This window comes from Neolamprologus brichardi, chromosome 14 (genome assembly GCF_056152115.1).
Source record: "Neolamprologus brichardi isolate AB-2024 chromosome 14, ASM5615211v1, whole genome shotgun sequence".
Taxonomy (NCBI): Eukaryota; Metazoa; Chordata; class Actinopteri; order Cichliformes; family Cichlidae; genus Neolamprologus; species Neolamprologus brichardi.
Window position 1 is genome coordinate 5,269,446 of NC_142117.1, and position 19,902 is coordinate 5,289,347.

The 19,902-nt window shown below is 40.1% G+C and overlaps 1 protein-coding gene across 1 annotated transcript; it reads right to left on the reverse strand.

Moving 5' to 3' along the window:
• Positions 1 to 682: 682 nt before the first annotated feature.
• Positions 683 to 19,026, reverse strand: klhl20 (kelch-like family member 20). The gene is made up of 14 exons (XM_006803549.2): positions 18,922 to 19,026; positions 16,579 to 16,642; positions 12,888 to 13,145; positions 12,657 to 12,765; positions 12,079 to 12,285; positions 7,797 to 7,955; positions 7,518 to 7,612; positions 7,285 to 7,400; positions 6,948 to 7,131; positions 6,699 to 6,842; positions 6,444 to 6,577; positions 5,029 to 5,237; positions 4,813 to 4,919; positions 683 to 4,393 (listed from the first exon to the last, which is right to left on the reverse strand). The coding sequence occupies exons 2-14, from the start codon at positions 16,599 to 16,601 to the stop codon at positions 4,309 to 4,311; spliced, it is 1,830 nt and encodes a 609-aa protein (XP_006803612.1). The 5' UTR covers positions 16,602 to 16,642; positions 18,922 to 19,026; the 3' UTR covers positions 683 to 4,308.
• Positions 19,027 to 19,902: the final 876 nt, after the last annotated feature.

Sequence of the window (19,902 nt, forward strand, 5' to 3'; positions counted from 1 at the left end):
TACTCTTTCAAGGATTTTTGATATGAAAGGAAGGTTGGAGATTGGCCTATAATTAGCTAAGACTGCTGGGTCTAGAGATGCTTTTTAAGTAACGGTTTAACTACTGCTAGCTTGAAGGCCTGTTGTACATAGCCTATTATTAGAGATAAGTTGATCATACATTTGAACAGATTTCTAGAAATGCTTAACCAACAGTTTTCAATTCTCCCTAATGTCGCCTGCTCTGGCCCCTGGAAGACAACTACCTGTGTTTGGTGGCATAGCTTTGCATGTCTCAGAATAGAATCGCCAATTAGTTTGATTGCCGGGAGGTGTCTCTGAGTGGGGAGAAAGAATTAGACACATGAACTGGTTGGTGTACCAGGCTTCTGTTTAAACTACATTTCCTCCTCACTGTCACCCAGCCATCCGGTTTCCCCAGCTGCTCGGGACAGTCTGCAGGGGGACAGCTAGGGGAGCCTACGCTACCTTCGGCTCCACAGGCTACAGGGACCTGGCTCTTTTGAGGGTGCAAAGCAGAGTCTCCAGTTCAGTGATCCTGGCCTCCAGAGCTGCAAACAGGCTACATTGAAGTATCATTATTGCTAAAGGAGGCTGAGGGGTAATTAAACTTACTTAAAAAACTTAGACTTATATTACTTTTAACAGAAAAAAAAAAAGAAAAAGAGAGAAACTCTTCCAGGAAAAAGTTTAATCGTTGTCATAGTGAACATGGTGAGCTAAGACAGCTCGCTGATACACAAAAACAAACATCTGCAATTACAACCACGTTTTGGGTGAGGCTTCTCAAAAGGCTACCGACTGAAGGCTGGCTGACAATTATAATACAATGCATCATTAGTAGAACACATGACAGAAATACCACTCAGTCTGGGAACCATATTTCTCTTGCTTTGGTCTAAAATCTTTCCGAAAAATTAGGTTTGGTCTGCCTTCTGTACTTTTAATTCCATCAATAACTGCTCCGTTAAAAGGTTGAAAATCACAGTTGTTTATAAATCAAGAACTTAAGACTCATTAGAATAAGCATGCTGTCACACAGCTGAAAAATTGGGTGGTTTAAATAATAAAACATGCTTCTTACAACAAAATTATGACAACCAAAGTAATAAGATGCATGGACTCTTAAACTGAGTGGCATTTCCTTGTAATTCTGTGGCAGTTGAAAATAGCAAAATGTTTTTGGAAGAGTCTTCAAGAAGCAGGCAAACAGTTTTTGTTCAGCAACTGCGTATGTGTCACAATTCTTCAACATCAAAAAAAAAAAAGAAAAAAAGAATGAAATGGTCAACGATTCATCTTTTCAAGTGAGCATTTCTGAAGCATAAACATTCATTTTGTTTTAAAGTGGAGCTCTGCAAAGAGTAACTACACAAACAGACAGCAGTTCTGCCTCTTGAAATCCTCCCCTGTGCTAGCAGAGAGAACATAATCCAAAAACTACCCAAAAAAAATGTAAATAAAAAAAACACCAACATTCAGGTTGTGACTCACTCTCTTATGACATTTTAGTTTATAAAAAAAAAAGAAAGAAAAGAGAAGGAAAAAAGGATGTATCAGATTCCATAGTTTAAAGTGCAGAGCTGCTGTAATGAGCTGCATGTGACACAGAGTGAGTCAAAACATGTAGTGTTGCATGTGGGAAAAGAAAACTGCTTCTGCACAGCATCAAGGCAGCGATGCCTGAAATGTATGATTCCCCAGCTGACCTGTGATTCTTTTTTTTCCATCCCAATGTCTGGAAACACCTTTATAAAATATAATTAAGAAACAAACAAAAGAAAAGATAAAATCTAAAATACATTACCAATCACAGTGCAATAAATTCGGAGAAGATTCATTCAAAACTAAATTTCACCATCTATTTAAACTCTGTGAGAGATCAGTTGTACAACCATGTACCACTCCTCATCTGTATCACCCTTTTCTGTATAAGTGCTGCATTATGAGCGTCCACCAGCAGGCGGTGCTGTTACACTGTATGATGACAGAACAAAAGCAAGGGTGTGGGAACTGAAAGCAGAACAAAAAATGGACCTATGGCTCTGTAAACAAATATATATTGTCACACTACTACGCACGTAGCAATTACTTTATAGTTAACAGTTCTATTCATGTGGTCCATCCTGTTTTACTGCATTTTTAAAAAGGCTATTCACACAACAGGGCTCCCTCTGAAGTTTTGAAACAGAGACTGCAAAGAAGGTAACAGAACTCCAATTTGTTTTTCCTCCACTTCCATGAGAGATGCCTGATTTCTGTGATTAGGGACAGTATGGCTACAGAACCAGAGTCCTTTCTGATTTTGAATTAATTACAAAATCTTATGCGAGGTGCAGCATAGGTTGTGGTAAAGCTGTCACACAGAATCAGTTGGATGGCTTACAAACAGGTCCATCTGTAAGCTATCCAATGTTTGTAATATTTCAATGAACATTTTAAAATGAACTAATTTTATTCTTTTTTTTCTTTTTTTAATTGCACTGGCTATGGCTAAGAAGAACAGATTTCTCTGTGAGCTTTACTGTAATGACACGCAGACACGCCAATCAGCTGTGTCCACATTTGATCAGTGGCCTCAGTGTCCAGTACAGTCAAGCAACCCTGTTTGCTGTGCAGAGCGCTCTCCAACATCATTCTGTGTGTGCAATTTAAAATGATCTTCATTTCTTTCTTTCTACACTGCACATTGAACAAAATCAAGGAAACTTCCTGAAATTGTATGCATGTTCTTAAACCTTAAATAAATTCAAACAAGATGGAATTCTTGGCAAAAGACTCTTGAAAACCATTGCTAATCAGCTAGCCTTGGCTATTCCTATTTCTGGTTTTCCTACTTCCTGGTCAAATAGACTGCATGGACAAAAGTATTGGGCCACACTTTTTAAACTCTGAATTCAGCCGTTTCCAGTTCTAGTGCTGCAGTTGTAAAAATCAAGCATCTAGCCATGCAGATGCTTGATTTTTTTTCTGACTTCACAAACATTTCCTAAAGAGCTTATTGAATTTAAGCATGACACTGCAATAAGCCAGTTTAATGTTTCTTCCCTCCCAGATATTCCACAATCAACTGGAAGCATTTAGGAACTGCAGCCTCAGAGTGTTAGACCACATCAAGCTACAGAGTGAGGTCACCAGGTGCTGAGGTACATGGTGTGTTACCAACACTCGGCACAACAGGAGATCATAGCACAGGTCTCTGGCTGAGCAGCTCCTACAGGTATTATGGTAGGTGACCCAGTAGTTTGGTCCATAGCTGTGCAGCTGTTCTAGTCTTTGATGTCAGGCAACTTCCAAAAAACAAGCTCATCCAAATATACCATCTTGGACAGCACGAGTTCTTGTTCTACTCTGGACAACTGTCACAAGCTCGACTCGACTCTAACCAGAAAATACGGTCCAAGATGGAGAGCATTATGGGAAAAACAGAAGAAGTTCCTTTCATGGCACAAATCTAATCATTTGAAGTGCTGAAGTAACATTCGAGGTTGATTTTTGATGTCTCGGTCCACTTGGGGTGAATTACATTCTTCTAAATAAAACAAATAAAATCTTTAAAGACCTCAATCAACAAAAACAGCTACAGTACCAAAGTATGGTTTTCCTCTGTGTGTCCATAGTACACATGCAGATGCCTTCAGAAGCAAGCTGCCTGACTGTTACTGATTAATGCTACACATGAGGCCCAGAGGAAAGCTGTACGGTTCAAAGCCTATGCCAAACGGAATGAGGGAGTTTGAGCTCTTACAGTCAGTATGCAATGTTGTATCACCAGGAAATCTCACAATGAAGAGAAAGTATGTTTGCCCACTGGGTGTCTGTTCTTTAAACTTACTGAAGGCGGTGGGTGGTCAGCAGCAGCAGTTTAGGGGGGGCTGCCATATAAAGCAAAAGGAAGGTGAGCAAGGCTTTCGGCTGCTGTTAAACTTCTTCAGAGGACACTCACTGCCAGCAGCTTTCTTGACCAAAGGTAAGCACCGGTTTAAATCCAGACCACAACGCTTGGAAAATAACTTTGAAAAGGTTCGTCCTCTCTGAACTAGAAGCTTAATGGTACTTGGTAGACTTCCGCTCTCAGTGCACTTCATGGCGACCGTGGTCAGTCAGTTAATGACTTTGAATTTGAGGGTTGGGGGTGAAGTAAAGTTCAAAAGTTTGTCCTTCTATTGTCATCTCATCTCCCCGTCCTCCTCGTGGTTCTCACATGTCCACCCGGTTCACAATGTCTCTTTTGGAGGCACAAGAGTCAGCCAGAAGACGCACCAGCTGATGAGAAGTGTGTGTGGAAGGAGAGGGGCGGTGGTGGCATTACCAAATATGGGATTCACAGTGAGTCATTTTAATGACGCCCACTCCTCCACCTAACCGGCGGTAGTTCATTCCTCCGTACAACCTAGAAACAGGAGACAAGTCAAAGAATGTCAACAGTGCAAACACAGGGCTGCACAATTAATCCAAATGTAATCTCCATCACCATTTTTGCTTCCCACAATTATATAATCACATTTGAGCAATATTTAAAATTCTTGCTCTGCCATTGAAAAAGAAAAAGCCACTCAAGTACTCCCTAAAACTCAGCCCCTGTCCACATGTCTGCATGTACTAATCACAGCTGTTCACTGCATCATGCAGCTTGAAGTTTCCTGCAGGGGTCTGTGTGGCTGCAACCAGAGTTAAGATTAGCATTTGTGTTAAGTGTCACAGCTATGAATTTATTTAACACATGTAGACGCGCATCGCATAGCTAAGTGTTTGACAGCTGTACTTGATGTATAGTAACTAAAGAACTGATCCTACTAGAATACCATTTACCTCCATGTGTTGGCGTCAGGGTCATAGACTTCTATAGTTTTCAGATACGTCGTGCCATCAAAGCCTCCAACTGCCATCAGTTGACCATTAACCACTGCTAAGCCCACCTACAGACACACATAGTTACTCCAATGCCTCATACAACATATGGTATCATTTAAGGTGTGCATTAAAATACATAAACATCCATCATGACACTCCAACACACACACTCACCCCACTCCGTCTGGACGTCATTGCCACTACAGGAGACCATTGATTGGTCCTGGGGTTGTATCGCTCTGCGCTGCTTAGCTCTGTGGTGTCGTCTCTACCTCCCACAGAGTAAATCATGTCCTGATAGACCGCACAGCCAAGGTGCTTTCTTCTGGTTCCCATGGGGGACACTGTGTGCCAGCGGTTCTCTTGAGGGTTGTAGCGCTCCACTGAAGAGGAAAGAATGAGGCGATTAAATAACAGGAGAAAATGACAGAAATATGTAGACAGATTTCAATCATTGGTTCAACTAAGAACATCGTTCAAATGTGGTTATCAATGGGAAACAAGGAACACCACTTACATACAGTTTGGTTTGCTTTACCATTAACTTTAACCAATAAGAGTAAGTGTAACTCCTTAGCTATTGGTCATTAAAGATCATCATCATCAAGCCTCTGTAATTGTATTCAAGCCCCAAATTGCGACCCCTAAACTGCTCCCTGTTGGTCAAACTTAACTGAAAAAGTTTCAGTTTTTATTACACTGCTTTTAGACATAAGTTACAGCATTTTGTGAGATAAAGTATCAGTTTTTACATACAAATATAATTCAACAAATTCTTTTAATCTAAGTATTTTAAAAATGTTGCATTTTTTAATCCTCAGCTTTTCAACTACAATCTGTCTAGTTATGTTTAGTAATTATAGTAGTCAAAATGTGACACTGTACACTGGAAATTGTTACAGCGATTCAACTAAAGGAAAAAAAAAAAAAAGAAAGATTTAAGACATTTGACACCCATCCAAACTGAGGCATGTTTGTCATTTGTATTAGTTTCTGTGTATTTTTGACATTTAAAATATTTATTTTTAGGCCTTTTTGACACTATAGAGGACAGGAACAGAGAGCAGTGAATGACACAGGAAATGTCCAGAGCCAAACTAGAACCCAGGCCCCTGCAGCAGTCTATCTAAATGTGGCTCGCCTGCTCTGTGAGCTGTTCTACTTCAGACATTAAGACTTGAACAACCTCCAGGGAGAAAACTGAAGGCAATTCTGAAGTGCCAAAAACTGCAGTTCCTGAAGTGGCCATTTGAGCCTTTTCCAAACATTTGTCCATCAATGACTGTTAAAATGTTAAAATAAAGTGCATAAAAACAAAGAAGTTGTTTACACTCCTATGGATTTCCCCCCCTTTAAACATTTTAGCGATCATTTTTTGTGCTGCCATATGGAGCTGCATCTGCTTGCTGTTTGTTACAGACAATCCATGTTCTCATTTGGTGAGTGAAATGCCACTATTTGAGATTAGTCTATTACTTGGCACCAATTAGCAGGTACCTGATAACCAAATCTTGCTAAGGTTAGCAGATGACTTAGTATTTCTCCATCTTTTTTATACAGTCCATGCTTACACATGATTCAGTGCACACCTGTGTTTAATGGAGATGTCCCATCAGATCCTCCTACAGCATATAGAAATCCTCCCAGTACAGCCACAGCTACACCCAGTCGCCTGGTGCTCATGGATGCGACACGAGTCCATTTGTTCTCCTTGGGATCATACCTGAAAACAGCCAGGTTGGTCATTTAATTCCAAAGAATCATTTTTGCATTAAACTAACTTTTATCTAGTAGCCACCGATGGAACTGGAAACCCAAATAGTACAGTACAGGACATCTGCTACCTTTCAACTATGTTGAGACAGGAAACTCCATCCTGCCCTCCCACTGCATACAGATATCCTCCAAGTACAGCGACGCCAACACTGGTGCGACAAGTACTGGTGGGGGCCACATCGCTGCTCCACTGGTTGGTTTTAGGATCGTATCTAAAGTGGAGGTAATCACGTCAGTAGAATAAGACACACACACACAAACAGACTGTTGGAAAGCTGAGAATATCTACAGTGAAAGCCTCAGGGACCGCCGCTGACCTCTCCACAGAGTTGAGATATGACGAGCCATCGTGACCTCCCACTGCATACAATAGATCATCCAGGACACTGACACCAACTCCACATCGCCGCTTACTCATTGAAGCTACCATCCGCCACTCATTAGTCTGCGGATCATAGCGCTCCACGCTGGAAATAGCGTCACCGCTGCACCAACCTCCAACTGCAAGAGAAAGAAAGAAGAAAAAGTAAAAAATAAAAGTCAGGCTTTTCCTACAAAATACCAACAGTTGACTGGTAAGGATTTAAATTAAAAACAAATAAAAATGCAATATTAGGAAATCAAGGTTTTAATTTCTGTGCCTAAGATACTGACCTGCAAAAAGGACCTCTCCACATCGGATGGGTTTCCTGGGTCGGGTTCTGGGACCCTGCATTAGCGGTCTCTCCTGTGGTAGCAGCAGGTAATTCTTGGCCTCATCCACCAAGTCTCTGTAACATTAACCCCAAAGTAAACAGTTTCATATTAACCACAATAGCATAAATTTCCTCGATTATATGTGCACAAGCAGGACTTTTACCACCACTCCGCTTACAAACAGCACTCACCTGCACTCCTCGTCACTCTTGATGAGTGGATCTGAACCCACTGTGCCCACGAGGAACTTGGGGCTGAGGAGTGGCAGGCGGACATGCTGTAGGACCTGCAGAGCAAATACAATTAAAGAAGTCAAGCTCGAAACATTAGTCAGAATAGGACAACTAACTAAAAATGTAGTTCACAAACTATCAGAAAAAACACTCAAACTAAACTAACAAGGAAAAATGGACTAAGAGAATTAAACCAAAAGGAGATGTTGAATGTACTGCAGGCTTCTAGCGACAAACCTGGGGTAGCTGAGGTCTTCGCTCCTGGATGCTGTATTTCACCCAGGCCATCACGGCATTGAAAACCTGCTCCTCACTCCGCACGTTCAACTCATCACTGGAGATGATGTCAATGAGCTGGTTGGCAGGCAGGAGCATGAACTCCTCACTTTCCATTACCTAAAAAAAATGAAGTGCAACAGACAGTCAAAGAGAGAACTGCTCATTAAAGGTCTCAGCACATCAGTCAGCAAATCAATTTTCATTACCATCAACGTCAAATAAATTGTATTCACACTTTTTAAAGCAATTCGCCTTTCTCACAAAAGCATGACGTGAAATCTCATTTCTACACTAACAAAAGCAAAACCTGTCACGGGGAATAATCTCGCTCTGTCTTTTCTTCTCTCTGTTCTTTGTTTTCCAAAGACAAATTGGCTTTTAGCTGATGACATTAAAAATAACTGAGGTGAGCTGACTGAATAGCTCTCATCAGTTCATTTCACAATATTTTGGTTGGGCTAGCATCCTGACTTTCTCCACTTAAGATCATCGCCCTGTTGATGCCTGCATTGCCATTGCTCTGTGAAATGTGTTGGCACAACTTTGAAATCATTGCGTGAACATGGACTGGAAGGAATCTGGGCCTTGAGGTAGCAAAGTGCTATTTTAACATAATGGCTGTACTGAAAACAGAAAATTCACCTTAAGAGGGAAGTCTTAAAGGAGACCTACAGCACTGCTATAACACTTTCTCAAAGTGTTACTGTGGACTAAGGTAATGCCACCTAGAGTAAGTATATGGTTAGACATTTTTTTAAATGGGAAAGAGTACAATAACCTCAGTGTCTGAATTTAGCAGGAAATTAAAGGTCATTCTTTATCTTTAAGACATCCTACAGTTTAATTAGTTTGTGTATTCTGGTTTCATGGATAGATAAAGCTGGGTATCGTTGCATAGCAATGAAAATGCAAGCTATAACTTACAATAATATTGCGTATCGAAATGGCCTTAGCACAGAACCCTTTTGTGTGTGAACAAGACTCCCTATTTAATAAGATAAGATACAAACCACTGTAGTAAAACATTGTGGTCAACAGTACTGAATACTGCACTGCGGTCTAGCAGCACAGAGAATAGGAGTAAGATCATCTGTAACCCTCACTAGTACTGTGATGAGATCTGAAACCCGACTGAAATTCCTCTGCAGATGTAAAACAGATAACTGATAAAGATTTTTTTAATAAAAGGACGGGGAAAAGATTGGTCTATAATTAGCCAAGACAGCTGGATCAAGTAAAGGATGATGACACAGCTGTTCAAATATGTCTCTAGAAGGGACAATACTTGCCTACTGAGAGAAAGGTTTATGGTCAGGGATTTGGTAATTAGGTTAAATTACTTTAATCAGCTGTTTAAAGCCACCATTTTCAAAGGACGGTAAGGTCTTGCATCATGCATGCTTTGCACCGTGCGGGTATATTTGTGGTGTTCGTTGCCTTTGTGGAAACATGGTATTGAGTTTGCAGTGCATGCTATTCAGCTTCTTTTTCAGACTTTCAAATTCAATTTTATTTATATAGCACCAAATCACAACACCGGTTGCCTGAAGGCTCTTGTGCCCTGTGATATGTTGGCCCTTCAAACAGCCGAAATATCTTCACCATCTTTTTCAGTATTTTCCTCGTCTTTGAAGCCTTGGGCTAATTCCACTGGGGAGTCTTCTTTGATAACACTGGCGCTTCAGTTTCTGTTTTCTAGTTTCATCTTTTATCTGCTCACACTCCTTACGCACTGGTATGTATAGCTTCAGTATCCAAAACAGTACCACATGTGCTTCCGCTGGACACTTCCCTACACTGTATTTGTTAAACTAACTTTAGATGGCTGAACTCTGTTCCAACCACATGACTGATCTGGCAATATATATATATTAAAAAATAAATAAATAAATAAAATGTCAAATTTTATAGCAACCATGTCTCATATGAAGGTTATGTTGTGATAATCTTCTTTTCTTGACATTCACTCCATCATACATGCATGTGTGGTTTCAAACAAATGAAGAGGAAGGAATAAAAAAAGAGTTTTCGGCATTCGCTTAAAAGAAAAACTTAGAAAAACTGTCTGGGCTGAGCACTAGAACCTCAGTTTTACCGAAACTGAGAGAGGAAATTAGAATACATCCAATTAGTAACGGCAGAGAAATGTTCCTTGAGGCAGGAGAGGCTGTTGAAGTTGTTGGGCATGACAGAAAAATATAACTGTGTTTCATCTGCAAAGCAGTGGTAAGAGATTCCATTAAAACCATTAACTAGGTGACCCAGGGGTAATATATAAAAAGAAACAGAATTGGCCCAAGGCTTGAACCCTAGGCACTCCACATATGAGCGGTGCAGATTAGAGCATACTTTGATTAATATGAATTCTAAAATATCTGTTTGATAAGTATGAAAAAAAAAACTATTTAAGAGCAGTACCGGTGATCCCAACCCAGCTTCATAGTATGCTAATAAGAGTAGCATTATCAACAGTATCAAAGGCTGCAGATAAGTCAAGCAGGACATAAATGGAATGCTCACCTTTATCCGAGTGCATAAGGACATCATTAATAATTTTCAATAACGCTGTTTCAGTGCTGTGTCTCTAACCAGACTGGAATTTACAGAAAATATTATTTACTCTAAGATCCGAATAAGTTGACGACCAACAACTTTCCTAAAGATTTTGAAAAGAAACTGATTGGAAATTGGCCTGTAAGTATTTAAATCAGTGGGATCTAAGGAGGTTTGTTTTTTAGTAGAGGGACGACGCTGGCTGGAATCCAGCCAGATGAAAGGGACCGACTGACAGGCAGGGTGAAGTGCACAAGTGTGAGACTATATTCAAAATATCTGTTGAAGAGATTATTTGAGAGAGACTTGGAATATGGAGAGCAGTCTTTTTCCGTCTCTGTTCAGCCTTTCTTCATTCTCTTCTTTGGTGGCAGATACGATCACTGACCCACGGAGGAATTGGTAACAGGGGCTAATCTGACTTTTAACAGTGCGACATGATGCTGAATTAAAGAGCATATATTAGGGCTGTGCGATATGACCAAAATCTCATATCCCGATATTAAGACATCTATCGTCCGATAACGATATAAATCACAAAGATTTAACATTTTCTGTAAATTCTGTGAATCTCGGACAGCTCGACTTGCGGGAAGTGTTTCCAGCTGGGCGTCATGTAGCTGGAGTCGAGTGTTTTAACTGATGCATGAAACTATACATTTTTAGACATAAGTTGTAAAGGCCGCCGTTTTCTTTGTGAGTATTTATTGCACGGCGTGCTTTGGGGGAAAGCCTGTTCTAACGTTTGAGTCTAAGGTTTATTTTTTAGCACGTGGCGGCTCTTTTTTACTTCTCATCCGTAAATAATCTGCTCTTTCACTTGATTCAGTTTATTTTGAAAAGTCTCAACAGGATCTTGAGCTTTATTGTGAAAGGTTTATGTGGAACATAAACAAGCGGACACGCGATGGTGTTACCGTCGTTGTTGCTAACTACAACGCATAAAACAGGCGCTTGTCTGTCTGTAGTGTGGTTATATAAAATATAAGAGAAAGAGAGAACTTTAAGAAATTAATGTAGCCACTACAGTGACCATCAAAACCATGAAAAAATATTGCCGTAAACAGTTTATTTTGCGACACCATGAAACAAACGATAGCGTAAAATGAAACGATAGACGTTTTTATATCGTCATTCGATATATATCGTTATATCGAACAGCCCTAGCATATATTATTAAACCAGTTAACTAAGTCACTGATATCTGAAAAAATTGTTTTTGATGCAGTTACATCTGGGTTGCACATCACCAGCTGTTAGTATCTGCACCTTCACAGCCTGTTTGTACTTGACAGTGTGTTTTTGCTTGAAGTGGAGAAAGTGATGCTTTCACCTTTAGCAGGAACCGATTTCTATTTTATGTACTGTGATTTGTTGGTTTAAAGTCTGAAGCTTTGAAGTAGCTCCAACTGTCGTCTTTACCTGCATTTGTCTTCTTGTTGTGCGCACCACAGAACGTAAATGTATGGCCTTACTATACCAACAACACCATGATATAGCACTTTTAGATCATTTAAAAATGTAAACCATTTTTATAACAGACGCATATGGCACGACAGAAATAAATCTTTATATCCTAAATGTAAATTTTGCGCATTCAATCCAAAGCAACATGTAGAAGCATTGTAACATGTAGCACTATACAGCGATTATAAACGACCGTGAACACTTGTATGTGGGTTCTTACCTCCTGAAAATTGTGCTGGGTGAACTTATCTGCAATGCGGAGCAGCTCGCGGCAGGAGTGTGTGTCAGCAAAGGCCCTGATGCCCAGGCAGTTAGATGGATCCAGCTGCCTCTTAAGGAACTCGCAGCACGCCTCCTGGATCTCAGCAAGCTGGAGGAGGCAGGCTGCAGGGAGCAGCGTCTGGACATTCCCCTCCTCTACAGTCACCTGAAAGGGTGCAGATCAGGACATCAGATACACTGAGTTTTTTAGCTTTAGCAACTGATTGATCACAATGTGCGGTCTCCACAGCTCCTCCGTTTTTATGCATTCAAACTGTGGCTCCATGTCAGTCTCCTCACATCTTTTGAGAAAGTTCTGCTATAGTCAAGGTTATAGCCAAGAAACATAGACCTTACTGTACTCTGCAGGAAATAAAGCCGCTTGCAAAGGTTTTGCTCTCCTGATTCGTACTTTTTGAAAACTTTGCCATAGACTTGTTTGGAAAGAGTTTTTTTTAATTCAATATGCAGTTTCATCAGTTTTTTTAACTTAATGTGCACCTGTGGTTAATTCTAATAGCATGCTACCATCCCTACCTGTGATGTATAAGCAAAGTCAATCAGCAGCTCCATGGCTCTCTCATCAATGTCACGAATAACCACTTCCGTCTGCCTGCTCTCTGCCAGCTCTCCAGTAAACATGGCCCTGAAGAAGAACGGGAAAAAGAAAGATGACATTATTTTTTGTGTCACAGCAATCACTGGAGACCAGGAATTAAGCTGTAAATAAACTAGCCTGATGTGGGATCACACAGTGTCTCCTCATACCTGAAATAGGGGCTGCAGGCAGAGAGGATCACACGGTGCGCGTAGATCTTCTTGGCACCCACCACCAGCACCACGTCACAGAGCTCCCGGTGTTTTCTCAGCAGGTTGATCACCTCCAGGGTCTGCCTCGGGTGTTTGTCTGAGACGTAGGGCATGCGTGCAGGCTGGGGGACCCCTTCAGGGAGCTTGTTGGGGTCCCCCAGAGTACAGCGGCTGGTGATGTCCATTCCAGTGGCGTCCTGACGTGCGCTGGTGGCCCTGACATTAGTACATATCAATATACTCTTAGTTACATTAAATTAATTTAAATTAGAATAAGCTAGCCAAGAACCCACAGTGATGTAATGCTGAGAGAATGCTGACCCCAGCCAGGCAGTCGGACCACGAACTTTAACAGGTAACAAAGGTGATGAGCAGTCAGGCTGCACCCTCCATTTCTACCAATCGTGTTTCTTTTCTTTTTTATTTAATGTAAAATTATATTTTGTTTTAGTTTACTTTCAAACTCTTCAGTTGCTGAAGGGGCTGCATAGTTTTCATAAACTGCATAGTTCAGAATAGCTATAATTGTACCAGATGGTTGATTCAGTTAAGTTGGACTAGACTGTAATACAAACCGTTCAGTTTGTCAACAATAAAACTGAAATGAGAGAAAGACTGAGTGTGAGACTTTGATATTAGATAAAATGAATATTGATAAAGTTTACCTTTATGTACAGAATCTGAATATCGCAAAATATTTTTAAAAATTGCAATAATATCGTATCGTGCGTTAAGTATTGTGATAATATCGTATCGTGGGATTTATGGTGATTCCCACCTCTAGTGCATTACTTTACAAGAAAAGTGTTTCGAGTACATGCTAGGGCTGCCACGATTAGTCGAGTAGTCACGATTACGTCAACTATTAAAATCGTCGACGACTAATTTAATAGTCGACGCGTCGTTTGAAGCTTTGTAAGATCCCGAAAGACGCAGGAATAAGTAGTAGGATTTAAGAGTGTAATAACGGACTGAAACAGAAGACGGCAGCACTGCATGTACAAGGACCTCATATCACTATATCACCCCCCCTCCAAAAAAAAGCACTTCACTCTCAAACTGCAGGCTTACTTGTGGTTCCTAGGATATTTAAAAGTAGAATGTGATGCAGAGCCTTCAGCTTTCAGGCCCCTCTTCTGTGGGCCTAGCTCCTAGTTTGGATTCGGGATACGGACACCTACTTTTAGGATTAAGATTAAAACTTTACTTTTTGATAAAGATTACAGTTAGGCTTGAATTAGGTGACCTTAAATCCTTCTTTAGTTATGCTGCAATAGGCTTAAGGCGCCAAGGGTGGCTTTGCTCACAATGAAAAGGAGGAGAATAGGTCAAAACATGAAGCCAAGACTTTGTTGAGTGGTTTTGGGGTTTTTTTGCAAAGTTATTTGCACAAACTCTAACTTTCAAACAGCTGAAACTCCTCCCCCTTTGCGTCTGTGTGTCTCTGAGCTTCTGTGCAGGATTATCAATATAATACCGGTAAAAAGTGGCTAGATCGTAGCCGCCGCAGTTCTGTCAGAGGTTTCTTCCTGCTATAAGGGCGTTTTTCTCTTCCCTCTGTTGACAAATGCTCGCTCATAGGGGGCCGTCTAGTTGTTGGGGTTTTCTCTGTGTTATTGTCGGCTCTTTACCTTACAATATAAAGTGCCTTGAGGCGACTGTTGTTGTGATTTCATGCTATATTAATAAAATTGAATTGAACTGAATACAGTGTCAGTCTATGGCCATCAGCTGAACCTAATATAGCAAGGTCAGTACCCTGCATGTGCCTCAGCCAGTGTAAACTTATCCACACCGGTCGGTTGACTTGGTGTACCCCTGCATCTTTTTAAATCCCAGGATGACTTTGGGTTTGGGATTTACTTCAGCTCATGTTCCCAGTACTGGCCAAGAATTCCTAACACCTGAACGCATCCTCTTCACTTTGTGTCTTTACCATTACAGATGGGGGAAATTACATCATTGTACATACATGAGCTTTGTTAAAGACGTTTTGTGGATTGTATTTAATACATAATGTAAAGTTTCAAATCTTAGTCAATAAAAAAATCAGCAAATAAATATCCTTTGAGTGACATATTTTCACATAATAATCTGAAAATAAAATGCAATGTAATCCAGGGCAACTCAGCGACAACACAAAGCAGCTGTGATATTTTTAAAAAAGGAACTTCATCTAGCCAGCATTCACAGGAACTGTTGGCCTGAGGAGAAAAGGTCATGATACACTGAGCCTCTAATGCTTTCACTCAAAACATTCTGACCTTTCATTATGTCATATGAATTGACCTAACAGTAACAGTAGTAAAAGTACAAAATTAAAAAGATTAAGTAGGTGTAACGTTTTAAAGACTGGAGTCAAAGTAGTGGGGTAAATGAGGAGACATAAATGCTGCACCTGTAGAGACTTTGATTTAAATTTAAACTGCTCCAGACTCTAATCAGAGACATTCGGGAAATTTTTTCTACTCCTGTAACTGGATGATGTCAGAGTAGGCGCCATTCCTACACGATTAGCTTTGGCTCTGGCGACACCCCACCGATCTGATGTTCAAACCTTATGTTTATAAGTGGCAGCCAATCAGATCAAAGTGTCTTAAAATGTGGGTGGTCTTTAGAGGGCTAAAATAGCTCATTTCAGACAGAAGATGAACTGAGGGGCCACAACAAGGTAGTATAACATAAATAAGCATCATTTTGAACAATGACTCATACAAAACTACTCCAGTAGCCAAAGATTACAATTATGGACCTGAAAATTGACCTAACAAGTATCCTTTAAAGCTGCTGGTTGCACAACACAGGCAACTTTTAACTATAAAGCATAAAACAATAATTAGATTGTCTTAGTGTTAACGTCTTAAATTAGGTCCTACCTACCCAATTACACGCTGCTATTTTTGTTTTATATGACAAATGTAGAATTACGCCGTTTCATTTCACATTAATGACACTAAAACTGCCTTTACAATTAAACTTCCTTAAAATCGGGTCAGGATATTTTCTTTCCTCAGACAGAACAGAGAAAAGAGTTCACCTCAGTCACATTTCCAATATTCGGTGTGGTTTCTGCTTGGACTGCACGAGTTCATGGCTGCAACACATGCATGAAACAGCTCATGTTTATAATCTGGATGGGACCTCAGCCCTTATACACTATTATGTTACATTATACAAAAATGCTAATGTTGATCATTCTTCCCCCACCCAAAAGAGAAAAAAAAAAAACCTAATGTCCATCCCGTTTCACCTGTAACATGCACAACAGACTCATAGTGGCTCTGGTGTTTCCCCTTACTGTGAAAAGTTTATTTTTAGCCAGTCTTGTTTCACAGACTCCTGCTCTGCATCGTGACACCACCTATCTTCTCCAGTGGGCCATCAAACCTAAATTTAAAAGCCCAACAAAGCAGCAGAGCTAAGGTCAGTACCACCAAGTGTTAAGCTTATGTGGTGACATAACAAGGTGTCAATGAGCCATGGAGGACCTTTAACTCTCACACTGAAGGAATTTGATTGAGGATTTCCGTGACTACCACATCTGATATAATACTGCCGCTAAAAAGAAAATTGGTAAACAGTAACCAAAGAATCTGGAATTAACAGCCACATATTTTTGCCATTCTTCCCAGAAAACTACCACACTTACCTGCGCATTGGCTTTGCATCCATGCACTGAAGAACAATGTTCGGTCCTATACTTTCAAGTTAACCTGTGAAGAAAAACGACACAAATCAGCATTTCCTGCAGTTAGTCTGACCCCCACAAATATAAGATAAAAACTAGTATTTCTTTATATCTGATTTATGATTCCTGCCTGCTGGTGGGAAAAAGATTACAACCTCTTGTGACAGCAGAATAATCATTTTTTCCTGTAATTTACTCCACACCACAATCCTACCTACCAAATTAACCACTTCTGTCAGCAAGACTGAGACCAAACAATCTACTGCTATCAAATTATGATCCTGCAATAAAACCTACCTTTGTGTGTGTTTTGCTGACACTATGTGTGTGCAGCCTTCTCTCTGTAAATGTTCAGGAACTGGTGACTCACAATGTCTTTCTGCTTCCTTCACATCTCACTCCACTATAACAAATTCTTATAGCCTTCTTCCATTCCATCAATTATTTCCTATCAAACACTTTTATCATCATATCAACCAGTATCACCCCTCTGCTGCCGGTCTTAATTTAAGGTTTTTTTCACATCCAATAACTTTTTTGATACTCACTAAAGCATGGCTCTCTGTAGGCAATCATAGCCCTCTTTTCCTCTTACCTGAGGCACACCTACACCAACCCTGGCTGGTGGGGGATTGCTGTCATTTTTCTTTTTAATTTAATGCATTCCCATTTTACTGTGTAGTATAACTTCATTCAAACATCTTGGCTTTACCAGAAAACTCTGAAGACCCTGGAATGATTTCAATATTTTACAGTCCACCTAGGCCAAACAATGTTTTACCCAAGAAGTTATCATATTTCACTCCAAATTATGATCAAATTCTTATCCTCAGTGATTTTAACATTATTAAAATTATGTTCTAACTGGTCAACCATCAATGACCATTCTAAATTTCCGTATATGAATGAATCCATCCAAGCATTCATTCATTTTCTTCTGCTTATCCATTTCATAAAAATCACACACTTGATTCTAAAAATAAAATATCAATAGTGTAAATGAAAATAAATATCTCAGCACTGCCAGCAGCTCTCTGTCTCACGAGTGGCACAGAATGCTAAGCTGGCTTCCACCAACTGTTGAGTTAACAGACTGCTATCTATCTCCAAACATCATACTACAAGTAGCTCTCACTGTTTCAAACTTCAAACACACTGCTACCATCGCAGTGAGATGGAAAGAGACAGCAGTAAATGCTTAAGCCTACTGTAATTATTGAAGATCAGTGGACAGAAATGAGCTGAACAGCTGAAGTTAAATATCAAGATTTTTTATGTATGTAAATAACAGTTAACTAAAAAAAGTAAGCTAATCCATTACATAGTTTAACGCTTGCACCTTTTGTCTAAAAGCAAACCTCTTCAAAAAATAAAATAAAAACCCCCACACAACAACAACTGGCCTTACTTCCAGTTGATGCCACTCATTCAAAACCTGGAGTCCCTCCTTCACACACACACACACACACACTCACACTTCTCGTTTTTGTCATATGGTTACACTGAGGTGTCAAGTGTTTCAGCCAGCTGCTGCTGCACTAGATTAAATTAACCTAATCAAAGATATACATTAGATTAACCTATTCAGAGAGAAGTCAGAAAACAAGACCCCAAAATGGAAAGCGCTGTGTGGGTTCATCCAGACAGTAGCGGGCTTGGAAGGCTCGTTTTAACGTAAGCTTTATTTCAAAAATATCCCCGATATTACTCCATAGGTCTACATTAACACAAGGCAGCTCTCTATGAGTTATTTATTTTTAGCTCTTCGACATGTAGCTTAGCTAAGACACGCTAATTGTTGGCTGATAGCTGCATTAGCAGTTACCAGACTAGTTGGCGATTAATGATTTCCAGTGCTGTGGTAAGAGTTGTGTTAGTATGTGACTTAGCCAAAGAGGAGATAAAAGGAGAAGTAACGTCTTCCGAGGCTAAATGCGTTCCAAAAAACTGAAAATCGGGACTAGCTTCTTAACGCTACTTAACTTCCCGAGGATATGTGGGAAAGCTAGTGCTACAGCTAGCACTGAGATAGGAATTCCCTTCACAATACAAACGTTAAAACAACCTAATACAAGCAGAGACAACAAATTTAAACTATAAACGACATTCGAGAATAATCCAAAGCGTTTAGAGTATTTCTGGTCGTCAGAGATGCTGTTTTAGCATCAGCCCACAAGCCACGGATTGAATATTATAAACTGTAGTGCTAACATTAATTAAATCAGTAGTGAGCGGTATATACCGATACTATAAGCAATGACAACTACGTAGGAAAAAAGCAAGAGTGTACGAAACGGCTTTTACCTTAGAGTTCCATCCCAACCACAGACATTAGTCAGCCAGGCTCTTAATGTTTACAGTTTTAAGCCGTCGGTTGTTTAACTCCGCAGCTTTTCTTCCTCGGTAATATGCGCATGCCGAATGTCAAGCGCCACTTCCTGATAATCTGATTTCAAAATAAAAGTAGGGGACTATGTCATCGCACGTAAAGATAAATAATAAAAATAAAATGTACCTGAAGTACTGTGCAAAAGTCTAGTGTAAGGGTCTAAAAGGTAGTTTGTACTATTCCAACGAGCTTGAAAGTCAACATTTTGTTTGAGCATCTTTTTTCTACAACACAGCCTGTCCAAGTCCAACAGGACAATGCCAGTGCTGATCGTGCTGATCGATGTAGCGGTTCCGAATGACAGCAACATCAGAAAGAAGGAACACGAGAAGCTGGAGAAATACCAAGGGCTCAGAGAAGAGCTCGAGAGGATGTGGAGGCTGAAGGTAACGGTGGTCCCCGTGGTAATCGGAGCACTAGGTGCAGTGACTGAGCGCTCAACACAAACAGCATCGTCAGAAGAAAAGTTGATAAAATAAATTTAAAAATTTGTATTGTTCGATACATATGCGTACTGAACCGAAAGAACTGTATCAAACGGTTCAATATCGATACGAGTATCGTTGCACCCCTAATATATATGTATATATATACGTATGTGTGTGTGTGGTCCATTAAGGGTTTTTTGAATATCCCTGGTATATCAGTTACAGCAGTTAGCTGCTTTACAACACACACCCTTTATATAGTTTCATATTCGTTCTTCTTTATAAAAGCTCATACTCCCAAAGAACGCAGCGGTATAAAAACAACTTTGTTCCAACAGCCATCACTCAAATGATCAAATCATAGTTTCTGTATCCTACAAGAGTGCAGTGTAGACTTTTGATTGGCTTTCTGTATATTTGTGGTATTTGATATGTGCATGGATATGTATACACTCACTCAGTGTGTAG